The sequence below is a fragment of the Balaenoptera musculus genome, chromosome 13 (genome assembly GCF_009873245.2).
Source record: "Balaenoptera musculus isolate JJ_BM4_2016_0621 chromosome 13, mBalMus1.pri.v3, whole genome shotgun sequence".
Taxonomy (NCBI): Eukaryota; Metazoa; Chordata; class Mammalia; order Artiodactyla; family Balaenopteridae; genus Balaenoptera; species Balaenoptera musculus.
In genome coordinates, this window is record NC_045797.1 from 15,478,535 (window position 1) to 15,505,237 (window position 26,703).

General features: G+C 47.3%; 2 protein-coding genes across 2 annotated transcripts in view; one reads left to right on the forward strand and one right to left on the reverse strand.

Annotated features, from left to right (window-relative positions):
* The window catches only part of TRABD2A (TraB domain containing 2A), a 57,542-nt gene extending 47,030 nt beyond the window's left edge, over nt 1-10,512 (forward strand). The window contains exons 5-7 of the mRNA XM_036873907.1: nt 4,080-4,170; nt 7,576-7,827; nt 9,768-10,512. Coding sequence (XP_036729802.1) covers nt 4,080-4,170; nt 7,576-7,827; nt 9,768-9,951 — 527 coding nt within the window. The 3' untranslated portion in view covers nt 9,952-10,512. The remainder of the gene's footprint in view (nt 1-4,079; nt 4,171-7,575; nt 7,828-9,767) is intronic.
* Nucleotides 10,513-12,318: 1,806 nt separating this feature from the next.
* The window catches only part of DNAH6 (dynein axonemal heavy chain 6), a 298,716-nt gene continuing 284,331 nt past the window's right edge, over nt 12,319-26,703 (reverse strand). Inside the window, exons 72-77 of the mRNA XM_036873333.1 lie at nt 25,419-25,546; nt 21,389-21,574; nt 20,773-20,845; nt 19,806-19,957; nt 16,001-16,223; nt 12,319-12,422 (exon numbers count right to left, since the gene is read on the reverse strand). Coding sequence (XP_036729228.1) covers nt 12,319-12,422; nt 16,001-16,223; nt 19,806-19,957; nt 20,773-20,845; nt 21,389-21,574; nt 25,419-25,546 — 866 coding nt within the window. The remainder of the gene's footprint in view (nt 12,423-16,000; nt 16,224-19,805; nt 19,958-20,772; nt 20,846-21,388; nt 21,575-25,418; nt 25,547-26,703) is intronic.

Here is a 26,703-nt window from a genome sequence, read left to right on the forward strand (position 1 = left end):
TCTGTTTTCTCTCTCCTACCTGACTGTGAGCCTCCTAAGTATAAGGTTGGGGGCTGATACATCAGCTATTATTAACCATGAGTAGTATACATGGAAATACACTGGGAAAATTATTTCCTTTTGTGGGATTTTTGAAATAAATTCTCTTATCTTCTTGAGCGATTTTAACATACCTTTGCAGCCTCCAGAATTAAGGACAGAAATGCCGGAGGCTGGGTAGTGTGCAGAAGTGTGTATTTGCTGGTCTAGGTTTCTTTCAATTCTTCCACTAGCTTCATAAACTTGAACAAGTCACCCCGCTTAGTTTTTTTTTTTCTTACCAGTAAAATGCGGGGATTGGAGAGAAGCACTTCTGGAATAGCAGTGAGTGATCCAGTGTAATCTGATCTCACGATCCTTAGCTTACTTACATCTGCAAAACACCTACCCCCCTTCTTTGCCATATACGATAGCATTCACAGGTTTTAAGGATTGGGATCTGGATATATTTTGGGGAACCGTTATTTAGCTTACTACAACATCTGAAACTCAACTAATGTAATATCCCATATTAATGGAATAAAAGACAAGAATCACACAATCATCTCAATGGATGCAGAAAAGCATTTGACAAAATGGAACTCTTTCACGATAAAAACACTCATCAGACTAGGAATGGAAGGGGACTTTAACAACCTGTTAAAAAAGTTGCTATGAAAAACCCATAGTTGACATCATATTTAATGATGAAAGACTGAATGCTTTCCCCCTAAGATGAGGTACAAGACACGGATGTCTGCTCTCACTGCTTCTCTTCCACATTGTGCTGAAGGTTCTAGCCAGGGGAATTAGACAAGGAAAAGAAATAAAAGGCATTCACATTGGAAAGGAGGAAGTAAACCATCTCTTTTTTCATCATCTTGTGGATAGAAAATCCTAAGTAATCCACAAGAAACACCTATTAGAACGAATAACCGAGTTCAGGATACAAGATCAATATACAAAAACCAGTTGTATTTCTATACCTTAGCAATGAATAATGTGGAAATGCAACTAAGAAACCAGTTCCACTATATTCAATATCTTGTAATAACCTATAATAGAAAAGAATATATACGTACATATATTTACACATACATACACATTTATATATACATATATATAAAACTGAATCACTTTGCTGCACACCTGAAACTAACACAACATTGTGAATCAACTATACTTCAATAAAAAAAATAAGTTAAAACAAAAGAAACCAGTTCCATTTACAACAGCATAAAAAACACTAAGGACTCAATTTAGGGATGAGCAAGATGCAAAATAAAAACTAAAAACATCATGGAAAGGACTTAAAGAAGACCTAAGTAAATAGAAAGACATTTCATGTTTGTGGATTGGAAGACATAGTAAATAGTGTTAAGATGACAATATTCCCCAAATTGAGCTACACATTCAGCGCAAGCCCTATCAAAATCTCAGCTCCCGAAAATGTTTTAAAATTAGTGGTGAGGGTTGCACCACTTTGTGAATGTTCCCAAAATCACTGAATCGTACACTTGAAAAGAAAGAATTTTATGTTATGTGAATGATATTCCAATAAAGCTGTTGTAAAAAAAAATAAGGGGTCAGGTTCCTGTATCTTGTTCGTTGAAAAATTCTATCATGAAACAAATTGCAGTGTCTGCCTTGGTAGCCCTGGGTGGGTCTGGGAGTGGGTTTCCTCCGCCTTGAGTCCCGTGTTCCGTAGTTGGATTGTGGACCGTGCTGTGTGGCGCCGTGCCCATGTCCCGCCTGTGTCAATGAATGGATTTCAGCTGTCAGCCCTCACCCTGTAGGCACCCCGACAGGGGTCAGGCCCCAGAGGCCCCTGTGGCTCGTCCCCTCGTGGGGTGATGGCGGTCCTCTGTTACGACTCAGAGCCCGTAGCTTTGCTCCAGCGGCTCTGGCAGGTCTGCGAGATGGAACAGGCGAGAGCTGGGCACACAAGGCTGCCCGCCCCTGAGTGTGGGCTTCTGCCTGCCACTCCTGTTGGACTCAGCTGATGTTTTAAGAGCTTCCCTGCCATCCGCTGTTGGGATGATGGGGCACTGGGAGCAGGGGCAAGGAGAGGCTTTGAGAGGACGTCGGCCTGCCAGGTGGGTTGGACCTGGGCAGTTTGGAGGGCCAGCCCTCCAGATGGGGACTGTGCTGGACACATGGCACAGGTGACACTGGGACACCTGGGCTTGCCTGATTCTCAGCCATGGTTCTTCATACGGCTGCAGCTCTGGGTAGAGACCTCACAGCCCCTGGGCACTCTGGGTATCAGGAGTGTCCTGGATAGCCACCAGGGTGCAGTTGTCTTCGTGGGGCTGGTTTCTCCACCTCATGAGTCTATTTCTTCTGGTGCCTTCTGAAGGCTGAGTTGACCAGAGGGAACCACAGAAATTCAGAAATTGCTCCCAAACTCTTACCCTTGGCAGTGAGAAATTTAAAATGCTGTGTGGTTAGCACACTTTTGATTGTAAAGTGAGGATCACCCCAAACTGAAAGCTCCAGAGGTTTAAACTGCAACAGTGAAGGGATCTGCAGATGAAATTTAAAGATGAGAAATGGAGCTCACCTTTGGAGTAGAAGGAAATTGAAGTCACACGGAATAGCTTGGTCCTTAATGATAAAGATTGCTAATAGGGGCTGTTCATTCGCTCGACAAATACTGTTTTCATTCCTAATTGGTTGAGAGCATGGACGCTGGAGCCAGACCACCTGGGCACCACCTGTGCCTCTTCCTCATCTGTAAAATGGGGGTAATAATACACCTACCTTATCGGGTTGTTGTTGGGGGGAGGCTGAATGATGTGTAAGGCACTGAGAACAGTGCCCTGCACCTCGTAATGCTCAGGAAATGTTCACTATCTTTATTATTGTGATTACTCCCTGTCACATGGACTTGGTAACGGCTGGGAGAGTGGAGGCCTTTGCAGCAGCACTCTGCAAGCTCAGTCTCCTTCCCCCCGCCCCGAGTCCAGGCATACTCTATACATGAGTTTGCTGCACTTCTGCACCGGGGCTAATCTGGGCCTTGCCAACATCCCTTTCATCTGAGTCAGTTGCCCTTCATCAGTCTTGGGGTCCTAAACTCTATGGTGGGACCCAAGAATGCAGTAGAGCCCAGTACCTTCTGCCCCAAACACCACCCTCGGGCTCCCCAGGCTCCCAGAGGCTGCTGTAAGTTCCCTCTGCTTCTTAGTGCTGTGGAGTCAGGACAAGGGAGAGTTTGGGTGGACCTTAATTTGCTTTCCTGGTCTCTGCCTCTTGAGTATTCGGTTGTCAAAATTGCATAGACCCTGGGGCCAAGCTGCCTGGGTTTAGATTCTGCTCTGCTGTTTCTTCTGTGTGTGAAGTCCTGAGCCTACTTTACCTGTTTTCCATTTTCAAGTGGAGATAATAACGATACATCTAAGGTTCTGCTGGATCAGAGAATGGAGCGCTGCAATTTAATTAGCCATTTAGGACATTAAAGTGCCAACTGTCACAGAGAGGGGCATTGCGACCCTAGAGGATCATGTCAATTCTGAGCATCAAAACCTGAAATGAGAGAAGATGAATCCCAGGATCTACCCTTTTAAAATACTTATTTGACGAAGCCACTGTAAGCTTATCTGGTTGATCTTTGTTGCTTTTTATTGAAAAAGAAAAAAGTGAAATAAAATTCAGGTTGAGGTTTCCAGCTATGGTGGCTTCTGCTAAAAGGAGGGTTTTATTGTGCATTTTTAAGTAAACATAGGACAGAAGGGGCCTGGGGTCTCAGAGGTGCTTGGTTTACATAAATGAGAATCCTGGCTCCAGAGGTGGAAGGTTGGGACTTGGTGTCCTCTTAGCTGTGTGACTCGGGGCAGCTCACCGCGTGGTTCTGATCCCGAGTCCTGATCTCTGAAACGCTGCTTATCCTGCCCTGCCTGCCTGGCAGAGCTGTTGAGAGGCCCCCTTGCAGAAAAGCTTTCTGAACTGTACTGGGCTGGTCAGAAGGGAGGGGGTTGGCAGGGTTATTTCTTGGTTCCGGGGTGTGTGTTTGGGGGTCACGAGAGCTGCCACATTTCTGATCATTTTTCTTACTGCAGGGCATTTCATGGGCAACAACACAGTTCTTGATGTTCTGCGGCGCGAAGGCTATGAGGTAGAACACGCCCCCGCTGGACGACCCATCAACAAGTAACCTTCCTGTGCTTCTATCCCGGTCAGGGAGCAGTTAGGGGAGCTGAGAGCCTCACAGGGCTGCTTGGGCGCCAGGGTGGGCTGTGTCCTGAGCGGCTCCAAGGGCCCCAGCACGGACACCAAGCGGCCACTCGGTCCCCAGCTCAGCTGGCGGCCCCTCGTGGCTGGGACTGTGTCAGACTTGGGTTGGCCGGCCGGGCACTTTGGGCAGTAGAGGCCACACTGGCCTTTCCTCAGCAGTGCTTGGGGCAGAAAGGAAGGTAAGGGGAGGGTGCTCCTTGGTCCTGGGGCCCAGGAGGGGTGATTTGGCTTGACGCTCAGTGCCTTTGACCTGGGCCTTTGGGAAGTTTTAGGGAGGCAGGTGGTGGAATCAGTCATAATGTAAGGTCAGGGGGGCTGGAGATGCTGGGAGTGACTGTCAGACCCATCTCCGGGGCAGAAGCAAAGCCCCTTCTCTTTCTCTGAGCTGTTTCCTACCCCCAGGTCTGTTTACTTCTCATTTTTATGCAGTCACCCTCCTGCCTTGTGGCCCCTTCCGTAAAGAATTGAGGAGGCCAGGATCTCCCACCCTCAGTAAGGCTGCTGCCCCACGCTGGCCTCCCTGCTAGTCTCCGCCCCATGTCGTCCTAGTGGGCACAAGGTGGCCCTTCCTACCCACTCTGTACCAGTCTGCTTGGGCTGCCCTAACAAAATACCGCAGACTGGGTGGCTTCAACAATAGAAATTTATTTTCTCATGGTTCTGGAGGCTAGACGCCAAGATCAAGGTGTCGGCAGGTTTGGTTGCTCCTGAGGCCTCTCTCTTTGGCTTGCAGGTGGCCGCCTTTTCACTGTTCCCACGTGGCCTCTCCTTGATGTGCGCACAACTCTGGTGTCTCTGTGTGTCCACACTTCCTCTTCTAAGGACACCAGTCAGACTGGATTAGGGCCCAACCTAAAGGCCTCATTTTAACTTAATCACCTCTTTAAAAGTCTTGTCTCCAAATACAGCCACATTCTGAGGCGCTGGGGGTTAGAGCTTCAGCATGTGAATTTTGAGGGAACACAGTTTAGCACACCTTCCATTCCCCTCCCACTCCCTCCAGATCGTGGTCACCAGCGCCCCCTCCTGGCAGAGCCCTCAGCTGTGGTGCGAGCACTCCAGGAGGAAAATGCCTGCCCTCTGCTGAGGGGATGGAGAGGGGGGTCCAGCTGTGGTGCCTGCCCGATGGCTTCCTTCTCCAGGTGCCCTCTTTCTACTCGGAAGACCCACCTTCACCTCATATTGTCTCAGGCCAGGTCCTCCTCTATCCCGTCACTCCAGAGGTTCCTCCTTGGGAGCCGCTTTCCATCCCAATGAGCCATGATTCTCTGGAAAACTTGACTACATCCTGGGCTTATCTCATCCCCCACCTCTCTCCATATCTTGCACTCCGTTTATCAGTAACAGCAGTTCTTCACACAGTACTTTCTAGTTTACAAAAGCCCTCACCTAAGACTTCTTCTCATTTTCCACCTTCACCAGGCCTCTGGCTTCTTCCATTAAAATCTCTCTCAGATTTGCCCCCTTTGTTCCTAAGGTCATCACCCTCTGGTCCCTTCTCCACCTTTCTGTGGGACTAATCTTGCAAGTGTCCCTGACTCAGAAACCTTCAGTGTTTCTTGTTGTTCTCTTCCAAAGTCCAGTTTCTTCATGCTGATGCCTCGGCACCCAGACCCCACCTTTTCCCAGCACGGATCTGCCTCTGATACCAGAAAACCTTTTGTCCTCGCTGCTGCCTCTCCACCTTTGCTAATGCTCTTCCTTTCCACTGTCTGCAGTCTCCCTCCACTCCTCCCCTGACTGAGAAAGCCCTTCTGCAGATCTCCATCCATCGCTCCCTCCCGTTCTCCTTCAGCTCTGGGGGGAGAGCCCAGCCCTTAGGGATTCTCTGCTTGTTTGGGGGAGAGGGTCTGTGGCTCTTTCCTCACCCACTGGACTGTGTGCTCTTGGAAAGCAGGGTGGGCTGGGCCCTCTGATCACTTCTCAGCCCCTGGCCCCAGGCTGACTGGCACGGCTGGGGTTTATCACACTATCTTTGGGGTTGCCAGAGAGGGCCCTGCTTGGGAGTGTGTATGGGTGTGTGTGTGTGTGTTGCTGGCTGTTCTCAGACTCCTTAAATCTGCCTCTAACCCTGACACCTGCCCCTGGGGGAAGAGAGGTCAGGAGTCAACATTTAAAAAATCTCTCCATGAGATCCTGACACACAGTGAAGGCTGAGAACCAGTCCTGTCATTTACTGGGCTGCTCACACTTCCTTGGGGAGGAAGGAACGTTTATTGATCAATTGTCAGGCGGTAACTGGGTTCACACCGACTCTCAGTTAACCCTCAACACCAGCCTGTGGGGTGGGGGTTTCTTCTCCTTTACTGATGAAGAAACTGAAGGGGACACAGCTCGTCAGAGTCAGGATACAGTTCGGACTCCTCGCTTGCACAGCCCTTTTCTTTCTGCCCTTTCTTCTCCCATTTTTAGCTTTCCAGCCCCTTCCTCTTTGTTCATGTAGTTTCCTCTGCCAGGGATCCATTCAGTGCCCCTACCCCTAATTCTATCAGAGTCTGTGAGATCCAGTGCACAGGCCTGGATTCACCCTCTCCCACGATCCTGGGGAGTTTGATGTGTGTGACTGCAGCAGCTGTCCTGTGTTCTGTGACGGTAGCGTCTATGAGTTTTCAGTGGTGCGCTGCTCTACGGTGCTCCTGGGTGAGGTCATGAGGGAGCATGAGGTCTCTAAAGGAGCTTCTGTTCAGGGAGAAGAAGGGGCGAGGGACTAAGGGCCCAGAGCCAGGGAGATGCCCATAGGGAAGGGGTGGGTGAGGACATAACGAGGGCAGTGGCTGTGGAGATACCTCTTTCCTTCTTCCCCTACTCGGCAGCCATGTGACAATCCTTGAGGGATGATTCTGAGCATCGGGAACTTGAATCTGGGCAGGCTGCTGTGGCTGTTGAGGAGCCTCTTTCTGAGCAGAGCCCTTATAGGGATACAGGAGGGAGGAACAGGGTTAAGGGCCACTTCAACTGTTCTAAGTAAATAGCATTTGAACATTTTTCACTCCTCTTAAAACGCCGTAATCTTCAGTGACTTTCTAGGCAGCGGTGACCCGTTGTCAGGCAAGTGCAGTAATTATAAGCAGTTAAGAAAGAATCTTTTATTTCTTCCCCAGGGCTAGGGGATTTGGAGGGAGTACAATGAGGGTATGTGAGGGAGAAACAAAGGCGTCAAAGTGATCACTTTTCGAGGTGGCTTCGAGACCCCTGCCTCCCCAGCCGGCTTGAACCTTCACATTATCTGCCTTTTGTGAGGTCCTGAGCCTTAAAGGCGGGGGAGGGCATCATGCTGGGGGACCTTCCTTCCATCCCTCTTCCTTCCTCCCCTGCTTACAGAGAAGAGACCGGAAACCCGTTGTCACAGCCCGCCTCCTCTGCCGTCTTGGCTCCGGAAGCGCCCGCCCCGGAAGCTCAGGTACCGGAAGCTGGGTCTGCCGGGCCCCCACTGTTGCGGCTTCACGTGTCTCTGCTCAGAAGTGCTGACCTGCCGGGCGAGGCACGACGAAAGTTCCAGAAGAAGCAGAGGCGGCCGCAGCAGAGGCAGCGGCTCCGGCAGTTCAGCGACCTGTGGGTCCGACTGGAGGAGAGGTGAGGTGGCTGGGCCGGGCTGGGCCAGCCGCGAGCCCATCGCCCGGTCAGTCCTCACCCCGGAAGTGCGTGTGGGCAGCAGCCCAGGAATGCGGGTCACACTGCTTCAGGGGCAGAAGTTCAAGGCTGTGGTAGGGGTTGAGTGTCCCCACCATCACGGTGCAGTCTTCCCCGTTCCTCATGTCCTGGACAGCGGTCTTCTGTCCACTCTGGTGGAGGTGAATCCAGATTAAAAGTAATTGCTTCAAACCACTGCCGGGGTCAGGACCCCATATTTATCTTTGTTAAAGAACAGATGGGGCGGGAGGCATGGGTGGGTCTGTTAAAAGTAGCATGAGGCTGGAATAAAGGTTGAGAAGAACTTGATTTCCCAGCCCTTCCTCCACCGCAGATCAGGGAGAAGCTCATAGCTTTCCGGAGCTGGAAGCACCTCTGTAGGAATGGGCTTGTTCAGCCCCTACGTTTTGCAGGGAGCATGGCGACCACAGAATGTGCACTCGCAGAGATGCCCAGTGGGTGGATCAGAGGTGGGTAGAGGAGCCAAAGATGGGGACCCAGCCTGGTTTCTGCTGGAAGAACTACACCAGAGAGGCCTGGGATCCAGGATACAGTTCAATTTATACCAAACTTTTTGAGTTCTTCCTATGTGCCCGCTGTTGTGTTGGTGCTGTGGCTTTGGGGGTGAACCAGACCGACATTGGCCCTGCCTTCATGGAGCTCACAGTCTGGGGAGGAAGATGGATTTTGAGTTGATTATTCACAAGGGGAGTGTAGGGGCTGCGGGGATGTGCGTGTGTGTGTTTGTGTGTTGGACATTACTACCTAACTTAGGGTGGCGGGTGTCAGGAAGGGCCTTCTGGAGGAAGCGACCTTTTGGTTGCTGCTGAGTAGAAGCCTGACAAAATGGAGCCCAATGAACAGAGCTTCTCAGTCTGGATCAGGAGATGCAGGCATCTGATATCTGCATAGGTGCTTAATAATAAATGTTGAATGAATGTGTAAACAACTGAACGGGGAGGGGAGGGAGTTCCCAGCAAGGGGAACAGTGCAAAAGCCTGATGTGGAGAGAGTGATCATGTTAAAGGAACCAAGATGTAGTAATTCTGGCTGGAGCCTGGGAGGTCAGTGGGAAGAGGGGTGAGGTAGGTCTAGAAGGTAAATTGGATGGAATGACTGTGAGAATCTCATGCCTGAGAGAAGTAGGGTGCCACTGAAAGGTTTGAGGCAGGCATCCCGTGTGCAGTAGGGTTTGCATTTTTAAATGGACAGAAGCTGGCAGCCAGATGTGACCTAGAGAGCAGGGACAGATCCTGTTGGTGTCCATGTGCCCCATGGTGCTTGACACGGGGAGGCTCCTCAACCATCCTTCACTGTTGGAGGAATACACTGACCTGTTTAGTACCTTCTCAGTCTGGGCCATTTCCTTTCAAGGTGGCCATGCAGGGATTGGGCACTTTACACCAGAGCTGAGCTGAAAGGACCAGGTGAGCCTGAGCTAGTTCTGTCTTGACCTGAGAAGGCTGCATGGTGTTCACATGAGACCCAAGCTGGGGTAGGGGAGAGAGCCAGAGACCCGGAGAGGAATCCTCCTGGCTTGGCGGTGCCTCTCCGTGTGGTCAGGGAGGAGGGTCCCTGCTTGACATTGCCCAGAGGCTGATAATTAGCAAGTCTGAGCAAACTAGTTTTAATAATCCTTGAACCAAGAAGCAAATAGCTGGGGGAGAGTTGTTCAGTGTGCTAGTCTTAGTGCCTGTATCATTTGGTTTTGTTGTAGCAGTAGTAACGAGGGCCAAGACATAGGAAATCTATTAACATACTAAGATCCATTCCTGTCTTTGGAGGAGAGAGGTGAAAAGAAGCTGTGCAGACCTTTGGGGGCCTCGGAGTATCCAATGGCTCTTGCTGTGCCCTGAGACTGTGTCTTTCTCTTTGCCTCCAAGTGCTGGGATCCCACAGCTCCAGGTCCCCGTTCTGGCCAGGCGCATTTCCGCCGAGCTGCGCCTCCCTCGCCCTGGGCAGTCTCCCCACAGCCAGATGGTGGTCAGCAGTGCCTGCCTGTCTGTCTGGACACCTATGTTATGGGTGCTGGTGCTGGCTTTCCAAACAGAGACAACCCTCCTGTAATGGCCAGAGGAGCCAAGCCAAGACCTGACGCCTCGGACTTGAACGACAGCCATTCTGTACTCCACACTCTGCTCTGGCCCTGATAGGCCCAACCCAGGAGAAGAGACTCAAAATAAAAAAGCCAGCGTTGATTCTTCTTTTTCCAAGGAATGACTTTGGGTTATCCAGCAATGCTTGGGGGAGGTGTATAGTTTTGTAACATAATGAGCTGTATGAAAATAATTAATTGTAAGAAAATTATTAAATATGTTTTTTGTGTAGATTTTTTGCCACAATGCGTATACCAAGCAAACAGCTCTTTTTGCTCACATGCTCTGAATACTATCCCTGCTGCACTCCTGGCCCCGCTCCTGGGCCTGCCTGCAGCCGTGGACCCTGCCCCTTTCCTCCTTCCTGCTGCTCTTCTCCCCATCCTCTCCTGGTTCTGGATGCAACAGAGTCAGTAGGCTGTGGAACTTCTGTTCTGCTCCTCTCTATTCCAGGTCTGGTGACTAGTGTGGGTCCTGCACTCTGACAAGTGCTTTCACTATGTACAGTGTGAGAGGGTGTCTCATCCACATGCTGAAGACTGGTGGATAGGTAGGCTTTGTTAGAGGTGTTGTGCAAGAAAGTGGTTTTCAACCTCTCCCCCCGTCCCTGTCCTGTGTGTTACTTATTATTTATATGTCTTTGTGTTTTCCAAATAAAGTCTTATGAAGAATCTGTATATAAAATGATTAAAAATAGAATTTCCCTAGTTGAGTCTGAAATGGGAACTTTCAGCCCTGCCCAGCTGATACCCGCCCCCCTCCCCCTCCCCCTGCTCCCACCATGGTTACAGACCAGGGTCTCCCGCCTGTGGCAGAGTTTCCTTTTGGTTCTCCTGGGCCTCTGAGCAGCTCACAAAAACCCAGAGGGTCTGCCCAGGACTTGGATGGGACCAATAAGAAGTATCTGGTTTCAGGTACCTTGATTGCCTGGGCTTGCAGCTCTGTGGCCTTCCCTTCCTTTTTCCAGAGACTTTCTTGTGGGTTCCTTCTTGGTCATTTCCAGGGCCAAGAAGATCTTTGGGTCCCACTGAGTGATGTGATGGCACTCAGGATCCATGTTCACCACCTTTGCTCCATTCTGTGCCCCCTGTATTGCAGGGGCAGGAGGGCTAAACTTTCCGAGATTCCCTTGCTGCTCTGATCGAGAGTCTTCTAATGAGATACACTTAGTGAGATTTGGAAGGTGAAAGGGGCAGAAGACCTGTTTCTTTGGTAGTAGTGGCAGTTATGTGCAGGCTCCAGCAGACACAAGTTTGTGCAGTGGCCAGGCTCCTCATGAGGTTGGCACAGTTTCCTGCAGCTTTCTGACCTTGGATTACAGCTGCTGCGGAGCCTAATGTCAACCCTCTGACTTCTGCTGCTGCAGCCACTCCCATGGCTTAGGAGGCACCTCTTCCCTCTGATTCCTAATAGAAGTGGTGCTCCCTGCTTCTCAGTGACTTGAGTCTATTCTTAGTTTTGGTAGGTATGGGGGTGAAGGTGGGAGGCGGGAAGGTAAAATGGGAGGGAAGGATTGCTGCGACTGACCCTGTTCTTCCTGTAAGCAGGGGGCGTGGCTTTCTCCAGAGGCCCACATCCTAGCTGGGTGGTACCCAATTTCTTGGCTCATATCCGGGCCCAGGAAGCAACAGACCTGGTTGGCAGGGCTGACGCAAAATGGTTTGCAGACCACAGTGGCTGCTCCATCTCAGCACTGCTTTTGAGGTGGCAGGGGTGCCAATGCACCTGGAGGGCGGCTTGGCCAGTTTTCACACAGTTTTACCCCAAAGCGGAAAATTCCTCTGCACTTGAGCGGGAGCGACCTGCACTATCGTGAAAGACCGCAGGCTCTTCTAAGGATTGTAATCCAGCCCCACAGCATGGCGGAATGGCACCACGGGCCCAGATCTCATGTGTTGGGCCCTGAGCCTTAATCTGGTCTAGAAATGGAAGAACCTAGGGCCATGAGACTGACGTGTACAGTGGGCCTTTCACATTAGCGTGAAGAGGAAGGAAGCCCATGTGGATGAGGAAGTGCTGAGGTCTGACTCGGCCCCCCCCACCGTCCCCGCACCCCCCCCTTACTGATGGGAAGCTGCCTCTTGCATGGGGGAGGGGAGCAGGCTTAAGAGGTGAGCGCTGAACCCACTGCTTTCACATCAGAGCTTGAATTACCACCAGAAAGAGAAACTCAAAACACTTTATTTTAGGTTATAAAAGAAATAAAAGCCACACTTGCTACCTTTAAGCCAGATCAGAAGTAAACCTGTTTTGCTCGCATATAAATTATGTAGACTTTTCTCCCCCATCAGGAAAGATCTCTGGCCTGGTTCTTTTTAAGCACAGAGGTGGCACCTTTTCACTCATTTAGTTGGCAGAGCAAAGCCGATCCCTTGGCAATCCAGTAATCTTTGGACCGCTTGGAGGGTAAGAGGACGGTCACCACAAAGTTGGTTGAATGACCTAGTTAAGAATACAGGGAAAAAAGGGTTGTTACTTTAAAGAATAACCCCTTAATACAAAAATCACTGTACTGGGAGTTTAGACACCTGGGCTGCAGACCTGACTTTGCCTCTAAAGAAGAAGGGCAAATAATCCTCTACAGATTTCAGTTTTATGCTTTGTAAAATGAAGATGTTAGAACAAACGATCCTTTAGAACCTGTCCAGCTTAGACCTTGTATAACCTTATAAACTATGTTTCAAGTTCTCTGCAATTTGTTTCAGGGAGCATTGGGCTAGGATTGAGGCCTGAGTTTTAATGGGATTCAGGGGATACAGTTGGTAGGTTGGGCATCCATCCATTTGTCCATCTGCTTGTCCATCCATCCATCCATCCATCCATCCATCCATCCATCCATCCATCCATCCATCCATCCATCCATCCATCCTTTGTTCCACCCAGTAGGTAGGCACTGGGGTCCTGAGATGACTAAGTGCAGTCACAGGTATGTCCCTCAGCTCTGGGACATCAGAAGTAAGAGGGCACTTTTACCCTTTCTTCACTGTGTGCCTGGGTGAGGGGGGCCGGGGCCAGGTTGAGAAGAAGAGGACCCTGCCCTCAGGGTGGGAGTTGCTGTTTCTGGCCTTCACAGCAAACCCCATCTGTGTGGAAGTCGGGGAAGGTGGTGGTGTCCCCAGCAGAGAATGCCTACATCTCCCCTTTCCTTGTCTTTGTATGTCGTTCCCTGCATGGTGCCTTGGCAGGTGCTCGAATGACATTTTATAGTACATATGCAGAATGTATATGTATAGTAACCATTAGTTTGAATTGACATTCAAATAAGGTCCATACCTTGCAACAGTGATATGTTGTTTAAATCTCTTTCAATTGGTAGGTTCCCCTCTGTTCCTTTTGCCGCCCCCTTGTAATATATTTGTTGAAACAACCAGGCTATTTCTCCTGTGAGGTTCCCCAGAGTCTGGCTCTTGTTGACAACATCCCTGTGGTGACTTTACACATGTTCCCCTATCCCTGCAAGGGCGGTTAGATCTAGAGGTGTGATCACATTCAGGGTTAAGTTTTTTTTGGCAAGAATACTTCCTAGGTGGTGTGCACTTCCATCAGGAAGCGCCTTGTGTCTGGTTGTCTTTCTTTGTTGGAATGTCAGCAGCAGCTGATAATTATTACTTAGAGCCGTTATTTCATTAAGGTTAATAATTTTAAATTTTAGTGATGATTAAGTCTATAGAGTCCATCTGTGGTTTAATTTTTGTATGTGATAGGAGATAAGGATCTAAGTTTGGTATAACCAATTGTCCCAGGATCATTTGTGGAATAATTTCCCTCTTCCTGATCAATTTTAAATGATGCTGGTATTATATGTCAAGTTCCCACATATGCACAGTGCATTTCTGGGCTCTCTCTCCAGTACATTGGATCTATTTATAGAATCTTGTGCCAGTGCAACGTCATTTTAATTACTACCTTTTCTTTGTTCCTTTTCCTGCAAACCACAGAGTTCCTGTTGGAATTTTAGCCAATAATAAGAAGACAAATGACTCTATTAAAAAATGGGCAAAAGATTGGAACAGACACTTCATCTGAGAAGATATAAATAAGCACCAGAAAAGATGGCTACTGTCATTAGTCATTAGGGAAATGCAAATTAAAACCACAAAGAGATGCCACTATATTCTATTATCTATCTATCTATCTATCTATTTATCATCTATCTATCTATCATCTATCATCTATCTATCATCTATCTATATCTATCTATCATCATCATCTACCTATCTATCTGTCATCTATCATCTAAAATGAAAAGGACTGATTGTACTAAGTGGTGGTGAGGATGTGGAGGATCTGGAACTCTCATACACTGCTGGTGGGGATGTTAAGTGCTATGGCCACTTTGGAAAACATTTTGGCAGTTTCTTAAGAAGTTAAACATATACCTACTGCATGATTCAGTCATTCCATTCCTAGATAACTTATCCAAGACAAATAAAATTACATCTCCCTACAAAAACTTGTAAATACCATTATTAATTTAAAAAATACCTTTGAACACTTTTTTAGATTTGTCATAGGACTGGGAGATCATGTGACACGAATGTCTATTTTAGTTCTATCCTGTACGTTACCCTTAGAGAGCACCCTTTAACTGAATATTTTTTAGACAAATAAATATCATCAGTATCTATATTCTCCATTCAAATGAGAAAGATTTTTTAGTTCTTTCTTCCTGCCTTCCCTCCCATATTTCTGTCATCTGGAAATTTAGTTCCAAGTTATTATAAATTCATTTTTATGGTCAAACTATTAAAGATTTAACTGTGTGTGTGTGTGTTTTAAATAGAGGATCAGTGGTGATTAATTTAGAGCCTTTGTCCAAGACGATCTTTATTACAACTTTTCTTTCAGATGATAATTTGGTTGCACTTGCAATTCTGGTTCAAAGTTGTTTTTCCTCAGCCCTTTGAAGAAGTTTCTCTATTTTTATATGCACCGTGGATAATGAGACATGTCTGAAGTCAATCTGATTCTCATTTTCTGGAATTTTAGTGCCAGCATATTAATGCATTTTATCTATTTGAGAATTTTCTTTATTTCTGATGATCTTAGATATCACTCTGCTATATCTAGGTTTCTTTTAAAATTTGTTTATTTGTTCATTGTATATTTAAAAAAATTACCCCTACCACTTTGTGAGATCTCTCAATCATCTGAGGACTCAACTGTTTCTTCAGTTCTGGGAAATTATCAGCCAGTTTTTCAAATATTATTGCCCTTCCATTTTCTCTCCTTTCTCCTTCCAGATTGCCTACTAGATAAATGTTGGTGATTTTGACTCCTTCCACAGTGTCACTTAAAAAAATTGCATTGTGCTGTCTTTTGAGGGATTTCCTCAGCGCATTCTGTTGGCTCACTCTCTAGCTGTCTGCATTCAATTCTTCAGCTTATCTGTTGATATGGCTTTCTTTTTATCTGGTTCCTTTTTATCAGGGCTGTATCTCAGTTTCAGGTCTACTAAGAGTTCTCTTTTTGTAGCATGGCATTCCACTTATTTATTTTAACATCTCTTTTCTACGCTGAGTCTCAATGGATTTGGTCAGAGATAGATGTGTCTACTCAGTCCATCAGTTTTCAATTAGAAGGCACTGATCAATAAACTACTTTCTGGGACTTCCCTGGTGGCACAGTAGTTTAGAATTCACCTTCCAATGAAGGGGATGCGGTTTCGATCCCTGGTTGGGGAACTAGATCCCACATGCATGCCGCACATAGGAGCCCACTGGCCTCAACTAAGACCCGGCACAACCAAAATAAATAAATAAATTGAAAATACACACACAGAATAAACTATTTTCTACTCATTAGACTAATAGAAGCAAGCATTGGCTTTATAACATTAATCTACACTCAGCATTAAAACAAATAGAATTTACAGCATTTATAAATTTGTGTGTTATAAGTGGTCTTATTTTAAGCCTGGCTAATTGCCCCAAGATCACCCTTTGTACATTACAGTTTAACATTTTGACTTTGATTGTAGTTTGCATTCAGTCATGAGACTGATCTTAGATCATCCTCACCTGTGGTTGAGAGTGTACCTGCCCGGGCCCCTGTCTTATAAAGTGGGGAGTGGTAGAGTGTTGGGCTTGGCTCATAATTTTGTTGAGGCTCAAAATGCACCACAGGCAGCATTGGATTCATCTGTCCGGGCAGTGCGTCTTCTATCACCATCTCCTTATTGTCCCATCGAGAAGCATCCATGAATATCCCATGGACAAGAACACCATCCTCAGGAGAGGGCAACTGAAAGACACGCAGAAGTTCATAGGTGAGAAGAGGAGGAGGGGTCAGTTTTGTGGGCCACCTCCTAGTCCTACATTCTCACTCAATTCTAAGAACCAATCCAGAGATTCTCTTATCATTCACATTTTAGAGAGGAGAATGCCAAGGCTCCAAAAGGTGAAATAATTTGCTTTTCAGTTTGTCACCAAATCTCATACTTTTCACACTCCCACAGGCTGTCCGGTAGGGGGTACCCCTGGGAAACCCACTGATGGGCTTCAGACTCTGATATCATGACGTTAGGATTTTCCCTTTCTCATGGGAAGTGGATGGACAAGAGGGCTGTGATTATCATCTGTTATTTTTAGCAAGACCTTTCAAAGATCTGGGTGCCGTTCCAGAAGATAGGTTATATATTGGCAATGATATTTGCAGAGTGCCTATGGAAAGTTTTTTAAGAGAAATTTTGCAGGAGGCGGGACTTCCCTGGTGGGGCAGTGGTTAAGAATCTGCCTGCCAATGCAGGGGACATGGGCTTGATCCCTGGTCTGGGAAGATCCCACATGCCTTGGAGCAACTAAGCCCGCGGGCCACAACTACTGAGCCCGTGTGCCACAAGTACTGAAGCCCGCGTGCCTAGAGACCATGCTCCGCAACAAGAGAAGCCACCACAATGAGAAGCACACGCACTGCAATGAAGAGTAGCCCCTGCTCGCCACAACTAGAGAAAGCCCGCACGCAGCAACTTAGACCCAATGCAGCCAAAAATAAATAAATTGAAAAAAAAAAGAGGAAATTTTGCAGGAGAAAGAGAGACAGAGACAGAGACCCTGTCCCTCAATGTCCTGTGGTTAGATGTCACCACTGGTATACAATTTCTTCCAGTTATGGGCTTCTGTGTATCCTTCCTCAAACATTGAGTGAATTTGGCCAGTTCTGGGGCCCTAGACCTTTGGATAACTGGAGCTTCACACCTGCAGGCAGAGGACCAAGCTGTGTGGTCATAAGTGATGTGTTTTAGAGTGAACAAAAGGATGGTAAGCGCTTTTTGGTTGGACTTTACTACCTAGTGTCCTGTAGTTTGTCCCTCGCGTGCAGCGAGGTAGAGCAAGGCCTTCCTGTTTTGGGGGCTGCTCTATATGCTTGTGCAGGTTTGCCTGAGTAGAGGCTGAAACCATCCTGCCATCCACTTGCCAAGCTGTGTGTAGGAGCCATCTGCACACACACAGAACGAGTGCCTTTTCCTAAATGGCACAAAGGTGGCAATGGGCTGACGGTGGCCCTGCTGTTTGTAACAGAACTCAGGTCGTCCAACAGTCTCTCTCTGTGTCTTGCAGACGTTTGCTGGGAGGACCAGGAGATGGGCTGACTATACAGTTTGCAGTCTCCACAGAAGGCAAGGACTCCCAGGCATCATCGTGGTTCACTGCACATGACCCACGTGGAGATGTGTGTAGACTGGGGCAGGCTGGAGGGACAGAGGCCCCGGCGGTCACTGTAAACATCTGTCCGTCAGAGTCAATCTATGTGGCAGATGGAGCGTGCCGGGCACAGAGCAGGGCCAGCATCCAGGACGGACTGGACGAGGGCTTTTATGTGGGGTTGTCCTGCCCTCCTGCAGCCTCAATGAGTCCTGACCTGGGCCTGCGATGCTCTCCTGGCTAAGAAGTGTCTCAAAATAACAAGGAGTGCATCTTTCAATTGATTTTCCCCTACTTTTGCATGCAAATACTTTAGCATCAAAAAAATTCTGATGCTAAAACAAATTCCCTTAAAGACGTAAGCCCTTTCATTGTCATTTTAAGATACAGGCAATTAAGAGGCATGGGGTATTACAATATTTCATAGAGTAATCCATGAATATGGGATCAATCTCGTCTTTGTGTGTTTTTGCTAATCAGAGCGAAGACTAGATCAAGCATATCTGAGTGGAATGGCTACTGATTAAGTTACCCAGGGGCAATTCCTACTAATACCATGATACTCTAAGGAAAGTTTAGTAAAAGCCACTTACCCCATCTACACTGACCGGCTAGTGAACGCATTCTTGGCAAAGGCAATCTGGAGCAGATCTTTGATTTCACAGCATACATAGAAAATTACATTAATAAGGCCCACTGGGGAGGACAGGTGCTTTGAAGCAGAAGTTTCCCTGCCCCATCAATATCTCAGCACGTTGAAAGTGGGCAGCTCAGATTGGCAGTGGTGGCTCTCACCCCAGCTGTATACTGGAATATCCAGGGGAGATTTAAAATATAATGATGACTGATATAATTGGGGTGATTTTGACGTAATTGGGTGTGGGCTGAGCATCAGGATGTTTTTAAAGCTCCATAGGTGATTCTAACCTGCAGTCGAGGTTGAGATATTCTAGAGCAGGGGTTCTGAAACCCGAGTGGGCTAAGGACCCTCTGGAGGACTTGTTAAAATATAGATCTCTGGGTCCCAGCCCAGTTTCTGATTCAATCTGGAATGGGTCCTTGGAATTTACATTTCTTTTTCTTCTTTAAATTGAAGTATAGTTGATTTACAAAGTTGTGTTAGTTTCAGGTATACAGCAGTGATTCAGTTAACATATATATGTATATGTCTATATATATATATATATATATATATATACATATATATATATGTATATATATATATATATACTTTTTCAGATTCTTTTCCCTTATAGGTTGTTACAAAATATTTAGTATAGTTCCCTGTACTATACAGTAGGTCCTTGTTGGTTATCTATTTTACATATAGTAGTGTGTATATGCTAATCCCAACCTCCTAATTTTTCCCTCCCCCCCTTCCCCCTTTGGTAACCATAAGTTTGCTTCCTACATCTGTGAGTCTATTTCTGTTTTGTAAATAAGTTCATTTTTAACAAGTGCCCAGGTGATGCTGATGCTGCTGGTCTGCGGACCACACTTTGAGAACCTCTGTTCTAGAGGGAGTAAACTATGTAAGCAAAGAGTCTGAACTGCTTCCTAAGTATTGATACATTCCTACTGGTTATGTGATGTAGTTATAGTTATATGATGTATGAAGTTAGCATATCAATTCTGCTAGGAGGCAGCTGAGTGAACGAGGCAGATAGGTTTAGCTTATGAAAACAGTTATTTATTGTGGGCTCACTATGTGCTGGTCACATGACACCTGAAGTTTCAGTTACACTGCCCTACAGCTCTGAGGTTGGTGGCATGAGCCCCATTTTGCAGATGTGAACACTGAGGTGCAGACATGTTAGTAATTGCTCTTGCAGACACAACTGGGGAGAGAGAAAGTCAGAATTTACTCAGGCCTGCCCAGTGCTGAAACTCTGGTTTTTAACCTCTTGCCATATTGCCTCCGCACGAATGAGAAAGTTACTGTAGGTATCTACAGTATTGCTGTAAAATATATTTTTTACAGGTCAGACTAATTTAGGCAGTTCCCATCCGGTCACTGCTAATTGGGGAGCTTGTCTTGGGGTTGTGAGTCCCACTCTGCCCTCTCCCACTCCTGCAAATGGAAAGCGGGGGGGTGGGGGTGGGGCAGGGGAGATTGCCTGAGATACTGGATGACAGTGGGACAGAAGCTGCTGTGCTGTAACAACTGTCAGGGGGACAATACCTCCATGTCCATGGGCAGTTCTTGTCCAAACTGCACTGTCTTGGCAGCGTCTATAACTGTGGCTTGATCCCGATAGATAGGAATCATGTTGTACTTGAAACTCAGCTCATCTATAGGCAAATTATATTTCCGAGCATGATTTTGAAGAGTTCCTGTAAATATGAAAGCCAGAAACCTGGGTTACTATTGCCCAAACACGGCCCCCACGCGCCTCAACCAGGATGCTCTAGCGTTAGAGAGCTTCCTCTCCATCCAGAGGACCCAACCATTAACACGCTTACTCTGAATTAGTTGGGAGGGGTGGAGCCAAAGCATGTGTGAATTTTGGTCCTGGTTGGGAAGAGAGGGGAGGCCAAGTCTAAAGTGCACCGCTCTGCCAATGAGAGAGACAAGCCCGTGAGGGAGTTTCAGAGCCCAATCTCCCAACTTTAGCATCTTGCTTAGCTTGTCTTGTATGGGCTGTCTATAGGCTGTATAGGAGGGACTCAGGATGAGACAGATGAAGGGCTGGGCTCATTAGCATCTGGGAGCCCAGAGACCTTGGTCCCCTCTGGGGTCCTGGGGAGAATCCCTGAGGGCCACTGGAGGGACAGTAAGAGTATTTTTTAGAGGGAAGGACGCTGCTCAGAGGTGGGGCCAGAGAAGGTGGAGAGCAGGTAGTGCCCTTGAGCATGGGTTACGTGGGGACTTGGGGTAGCTGTGTGCATTCACAGGGCAGCAGCACTTGCACTTGTAACCTGAGACGAGTGGGCATTAGGTTGCTGGGGGAACGTCTGCTATTTCTGCCATCCTTTCCCCACCCCAGTGAGCGAGGAAGAGCAGGGCCTTGTTGGGCTGCCTTATAACCAATAACCCCTTGGCTAAGCCATCAGCAGCCATGCCATTTTCAAAGTTCCTAGAAACCCGGCACAACTCATCACATATAATGATCTTTCCTATGGGATTTTTCTAGGGAAAGCACTGGTACCTGTTAGAAATCCTTGAGGAAAGAAGAAACCGGAGATCCAGAAGGACTTAGGCTGTCCTCTTTTGAGCCACAGCTGAAGGAGGAACATTACACCATAATGTACTTTTTTTTTTCTGAGATAGAATTTGTCTTTTAAATCAAAGTCGTATTTTGGAGGGTGTCCAGGAGGCAGAATCTAAACCGGTCCTGAGTTATCACCAGCCCCATTCTTACTGCTTGCCCTGTCCCCCTTCCTCACCCACCAGGCTGACCATAAACCCAGAACCTTGTTATTACAGAAGTTCTAGAAGGGGGAGAGGACAGCAAGGTCACACCTGGCCATTTGGACCCATGTCAGATTGGTTCTGTACCTCATGGTGAGGTCTCATGAACTAGATCTGAAACTCCAAAGATGGCCTGGAATTAAAATGGACTGTGGGGATAAGGGTCTAGGGCAAACTATACTATAATCTGCATAAGACTTTCAAACTGATGCTATTCTGGAAGTTTCTGTTTCTTTGGGTTCAGATGATCCCTCGATGGTTGTCAATATTTCAGTTAGCGAGGGCTTCCTAAGAACTTTAGGGCCAACCATGTCATCAAATTCATCAGACCCCAAAGAAGTGAATTTTCTTACGTCCACAAATGCAGTCCTCAGAATAAGGTCTTTGACCCACGATCCTAGTGGCTTCAGGGATGGGTAGGCTGTGTTGGACCACAGAGAGGGAACCTGGTTGTTGAGGAAACTGTTATACACTTTTTCCATTTCTTCAGACATCACCACCAATCCAGCAATGGCTTTGCTGAGCGTATCTAGAGAGGCCTGAAAGAATAAAAAGGGGTTGGTGCCCTTCACAGATGTAATTATCAGGTGGGAATGAAACTTGTTCATGGTAGCAGGTGTTGCCTTACGCTTAAGGGCCTGCTTGCTGGGTTCCATCCTCTCTGTAGACTATGTGCTGGATCAGACCCTCCAATCTTTCATGCATTTTTTTACATGTGACCAGAGGGGTGTAAGACCTGGTAGTGGAGGTGGTTCAGGCATAATAGCAGGATCCAGTGAAGTGATGAACGGAAGGTGGAGAGATGGCCCCCACGTATTTTGAGAAAAGCCATCATCCAGCTCTCGTCCAGGCCAAAGGAAGAATGGGCCTGATGGTTAGTGATTTGGGAACCATGGACAGGGGGATGAGGACGTGGGAAGTACCTCTAACTCTGCCCAGGGGGAGCCTGCGGCCCCAGGAGTTATAGCAGAAAGGGGAGATTCTTAGATGAGACCAATCTTTCAGCTGATTCCAGAGAGCCTCCTTATACTGGAAACACTTTTTAAAGGTATGTCCCTTATCTCAACAAAAGACAGAGGCCGGGGGCTTCCCTGGTGGCGCAGTGGTTGGGAGTCTGCCTGCTAATGCAGGGGACACGGGTTCGAGCCCTGGTCTGGGAAGATCCCACATGCCACGGAGTGGCTGGGCCCGTGAGCCACAGCTGCTGAGCCTGCGCGTCTGGAGCCTGTGCCCCGCGGCGGGAGGGGCCGCGATGGTGAAAGGCCCGCGCACCGCGATGAAGAGCGGTCCCCGCACCGCGATGAAGAGTGGCCCCCGCTTGCCGCAAGTGGAGAAAGCCCTCGCACGAACCGGAGACCCAACACAGGCAAAAATGAATAAATAAATAAATAAAGTAGCTATAAAACGCAGCTTTAAAAAAAAAAAAAAAAGGAAATTGGTTTAAGTGACAATAACACTTGCCAGAATAATAAATTTATAAAAAAAAAAAAAAAAAGACAGAGACCGGCAGTAGTCCTGGGAGATGCTGGACCGACAGCAGCCATGGGAAGTACAGGGTAATATCCGCCACCTGGCTAAAGGTAAAGGAAGGCCATATAGATTTGTATGGCTCTCATGGGTTCCAGTTTTGTGACAACTACTGCCACACATGGGGAAAATATTACAGGAAGATGTTAGAGACCAAATTTATGTTGATTAAAAAACGAAGTCCTAGGACCACATGCAGATAGCTCTAGAGACAAGCGACATGTGACAAAACAGGTCTAGTCATCCTTCCATTCCTTCACGGAGTTATTCCCCTCCTCCCAACTCTTTTCACAAGAGGCAGTGATAGAAAAGAGGAGTTTTAAGTAGATATGCTCTTAGGATCTGAGGAACCATTTGCAGCAGAGCTCAGGAAAAAGGCCCTCAGCCAGAGCCAAAACAACACTCCATCTTAGACACCAAAAATGGAAAAAGGTAGCAGAAGACTTATCTAAGATTCATGGAGAACACTTAAGTCAGAGAGCTGGAGGCGCCAGGCTGCTAGTGCCTTCCAAATCAGCATAGACAGAGGGCACATTGCAGCCAGTTCTGTCAGAGGAGGCAGCTAGCATGTAGTCATATTCAGTGGGAAGAGCGCACGTCAGAATGTTCTCCCTTATGGCTAGCGGCCTCGTCTCTCCCAGGACTTGCCCTGTCGCACAGTTCTGTAACCGTCTGGAGGAGAGTGAGCTCACCAAGATGACAGCCCGAGGCCCCGGATGCTCTCGCCCTCCCTTGGCCTTTCTTATCACTACCACAGTGAGGCCTTGCTGTTCGCTGGGTGAGGTGAAAGTGAGGCTGGGACAGAGCCAGGGCAAGGCAGGACAGGGCAGGGGTCAGGATGAGGGAGATCTCTGGTGCAGGCCCGGCATACAGTGGTGGCCACCACCCCTCCCTCCAATGGGAGTGCTTGGCTATGACTCCTGATTGCCTTGCAGGCTGCTTCTCCCAGGGCTCCTCTCTCTTCTACTTTTTTTTAAGGTGAATTCTTCCATTAGTGGTGGACACTAGTGTTTGACCAGAAGGAGTGACCACTTTGTTCCTGAGAGCCACATTCGTTCACTTGCATGTTCAAATATTCATGGAAGATTTAGGACGTGTCAGGCACTGGGGAAGCAAAGATGACTTATATACTTGTCTCCTTCTCTTCAAGTTCATTGTCTACTGGGGGAGCCATACTCATGGAGGAGTAATTACAAAACAAGGTGGTACATTGTACACAAATACAGTGATGGACACAGACACCTCAAGTGATGGAGCCCTGAGGAAGGGCCCCTGTCATCTGGTGGTGGAGGGAAGGGCTGGTGTTCCAGGAAGACTTTATGAGGAAGTGATGTTTGGACTTGTCCATCTTTAAGTGGGTGAAAGACCATACATAATGTGGAGAGGCCAGAGATGAGCAGCACCCATCTCCTCTTCCTCCTCTGAACAACAGTATCCTCTTAGTTTTAGCTGGGCACAGAGCAATCCAATACAGATATTGGGACTACATTTCCCAGCCACCCTTGCAGCTGGGGTGTTGCCAAGTGACCAAGCTTTGGTTAAAGGGATATAAGAAAAAATGATGTATGCAACTTCTGGGTTACATTTTTATGAGGAAGCTGCTCTCCCTCGGCTCTCTTTCCCCTGTCCCAGTGGCTGGCAAAAGGGGACAGTTGGAACAGCCACCTTAGTCCCAGAGATGGAAGCTACCTGTTGAGACTGGAAGACCCAGCCCTCCAGCTGAGATCCTTGGATGAGCTCACAAAGCAAGATTAACTACCTGTCCTAGACAGAGCTTTGTCTGGGCTCTTAACTGAGAGAGCAGTGAATTTCTATCCTGTTTTGGCCACTGTATTTGGGGATCTTTATCACAGCAGCTTCATCTATACCCTGATTCATTCAATGTAGAAGGTAATAAGCTCTGACCTGACTACCTGGCCTGCTGACACTGGTTTACCTAGCCAGATGCCATAGGCCCAAGGTGATGACCTCACGTATTCAGCTGACCCAGTGCCTCCCTAACCCACAAGCCTGGGTATTGCCAGACGACCAGAAACATGGAGACTTTGCTTTCCTAATAGGGAAGAGACGGTCTTTAAAAGATCTACCCTAGCTGCCCTTCCCAATCTTATCACTGAGCCTTGATTCTGTGCTAGGTATTTGGTTCCTTGCTTGGCAGTAGAACTTTTCCTGTTACTGCTCAACATTTGGTCTCTAATAGTTTCCCTTATTAAAGTTATGCACAGAGACAACAGGAAGTCCTGTAGCCAGCATTACAAAGTCAACACCATTCAGAAAGTATTCCTGAGCATAAGGCAAAGGTCTAAATAGTTGTTCTTAAATTTTAATTGCACTGACATCATCTGGGGGAGTTTATTTAAAATTCATATCCCCAGGAATTCCTCAAGGAATCCTAACTCCGTAGGTCTGAAGTGGAATTAGGGAATCTACATTTGAACCTGCAGCACAGTGGATCCTAATTTAGGTGTTTTGTGGCCTCTAATTTAAGAAACTCTGGTTGTCATAGTCTTCATAAAGACTATGATATTAAAAGCAAACTAGCCATCAGGAACAAGCACTGAATCTCTCTGAGTGCTTAGGTCCCTGGTCAAATTCCTAATGAGTCAATGGTAATTCTAAGGGTGCAAGTTAGGATAATGAAGGATTTGTAATGCCACATAGTCACTAGGCCATTATTAGAGATAGGGAACACAGACTAGAGGAGGGTGAATTCAGGTTTAGACAAGTTGGGCTTGAAGGGCTGTTAGCATATCCAGATAGAAATGTTGAAGTGATGGGAATGGAAACCTCACATTGTTATACACTCTGCACAGAGCTTTGATACCCAACAGCAAGGATGGCAGTGAGCATGCGTACGTGTATTAGCCTCAGCAGATTGTTAAATCGGTCCACTTCTTGTCCAAGGACAGTGGTCAAGGAGTTAAGGCGTCCTTGAGGATCCTTGACAAAAAGGCTCTCAGAAGCGTTCTCCATCTCCAGAGTTTCTGAAACACACACGGCTGATTCATCAGATCAATTATTGTTGATTTCTCTCCTTATCACATTGCTACTGGAATGCACTTATCTTAACTTTTCTTAAAGCCAACTTCTCTTGTCCCTGGGGCCTAGGCTGAACGGGAGTCAGGCCGCTCGGACTTCAGTGGTAAGTGCTACCTGGTAGACAAGGGACATCCCTGAGACCAGAAGTACCAGGGGTCCTGAGTCGTCTCCTCTGCCTTGTGTGTATGCGGTGTATGTAAGCCTTGCTCTTCCCTACACACCCGTGTTGCATCTAGGAGAGGAGGGGTTGGGGGCAGGACAACCCCCAAGAGAGGAGAGAGACAGCATTTATCCCAGGTTACTGAGTGTTGTTCAAAGGGACTGACTGGATTATGAAATGGGCCCACGTTTCAAGCTGATCGAAAATTGTGCTCTTCTTTTTCCCTACAATCCACTCAGTGGAGGCTCATATAAGCTCTAAAAAATGAAGGGACTGCATTTTCCTTACATAGATGAGTAAAGTGTGAGAAAACAAGTGGCTCTGAGATATGTACATCAATTTCCTCTTAACCACTCACATTTTGGCTGCTGTAGAAAAATCACACAACAGTGTGGGTAAGTGCAAGCTCTTGGATCCACAGGGCTGCGGTTACATACCCCCACTCTTCTCCTTTTGTCAGTCCCCTCGGGCTATTCCGAACCTAAGTTCTCTTGTTGAGCCAGTTGCACCCCTGCCCCTCAGTCTCAGCAGATGGCATGGCTTATCATTTCACAGTAAAAGTACAAACTTTATGAAGCGTGGAGAGAAAAACCTCCTAGGTGTCAATGGAACTCTATGAAACAAGTATACTAACTTTCCATCCATCCATCCACCTTCATCCCTTTTTCCACCCAGTCCTCCATCTTATGTTTATTAAAAATGCTTCCTAAAATAACCCAGTTGCTTCAATATCAACATAACTCTCTACTCAAGAAGAGAGTTTTTTGAGGGGCTGCTTTAGGAGGAACATAACTGACTTCTGAGGTCACACAGGTCCTTTCTTTTCTGGGGGCCTTAATAGTATTGGCAAGACTTAGTCTGTGTTACTGTGATGTAATAAGAAATATGTATTTTGGTCTTTGTCCCCAGCTTCTGGCCAGAGCTCCTAAAACTCTTATAATT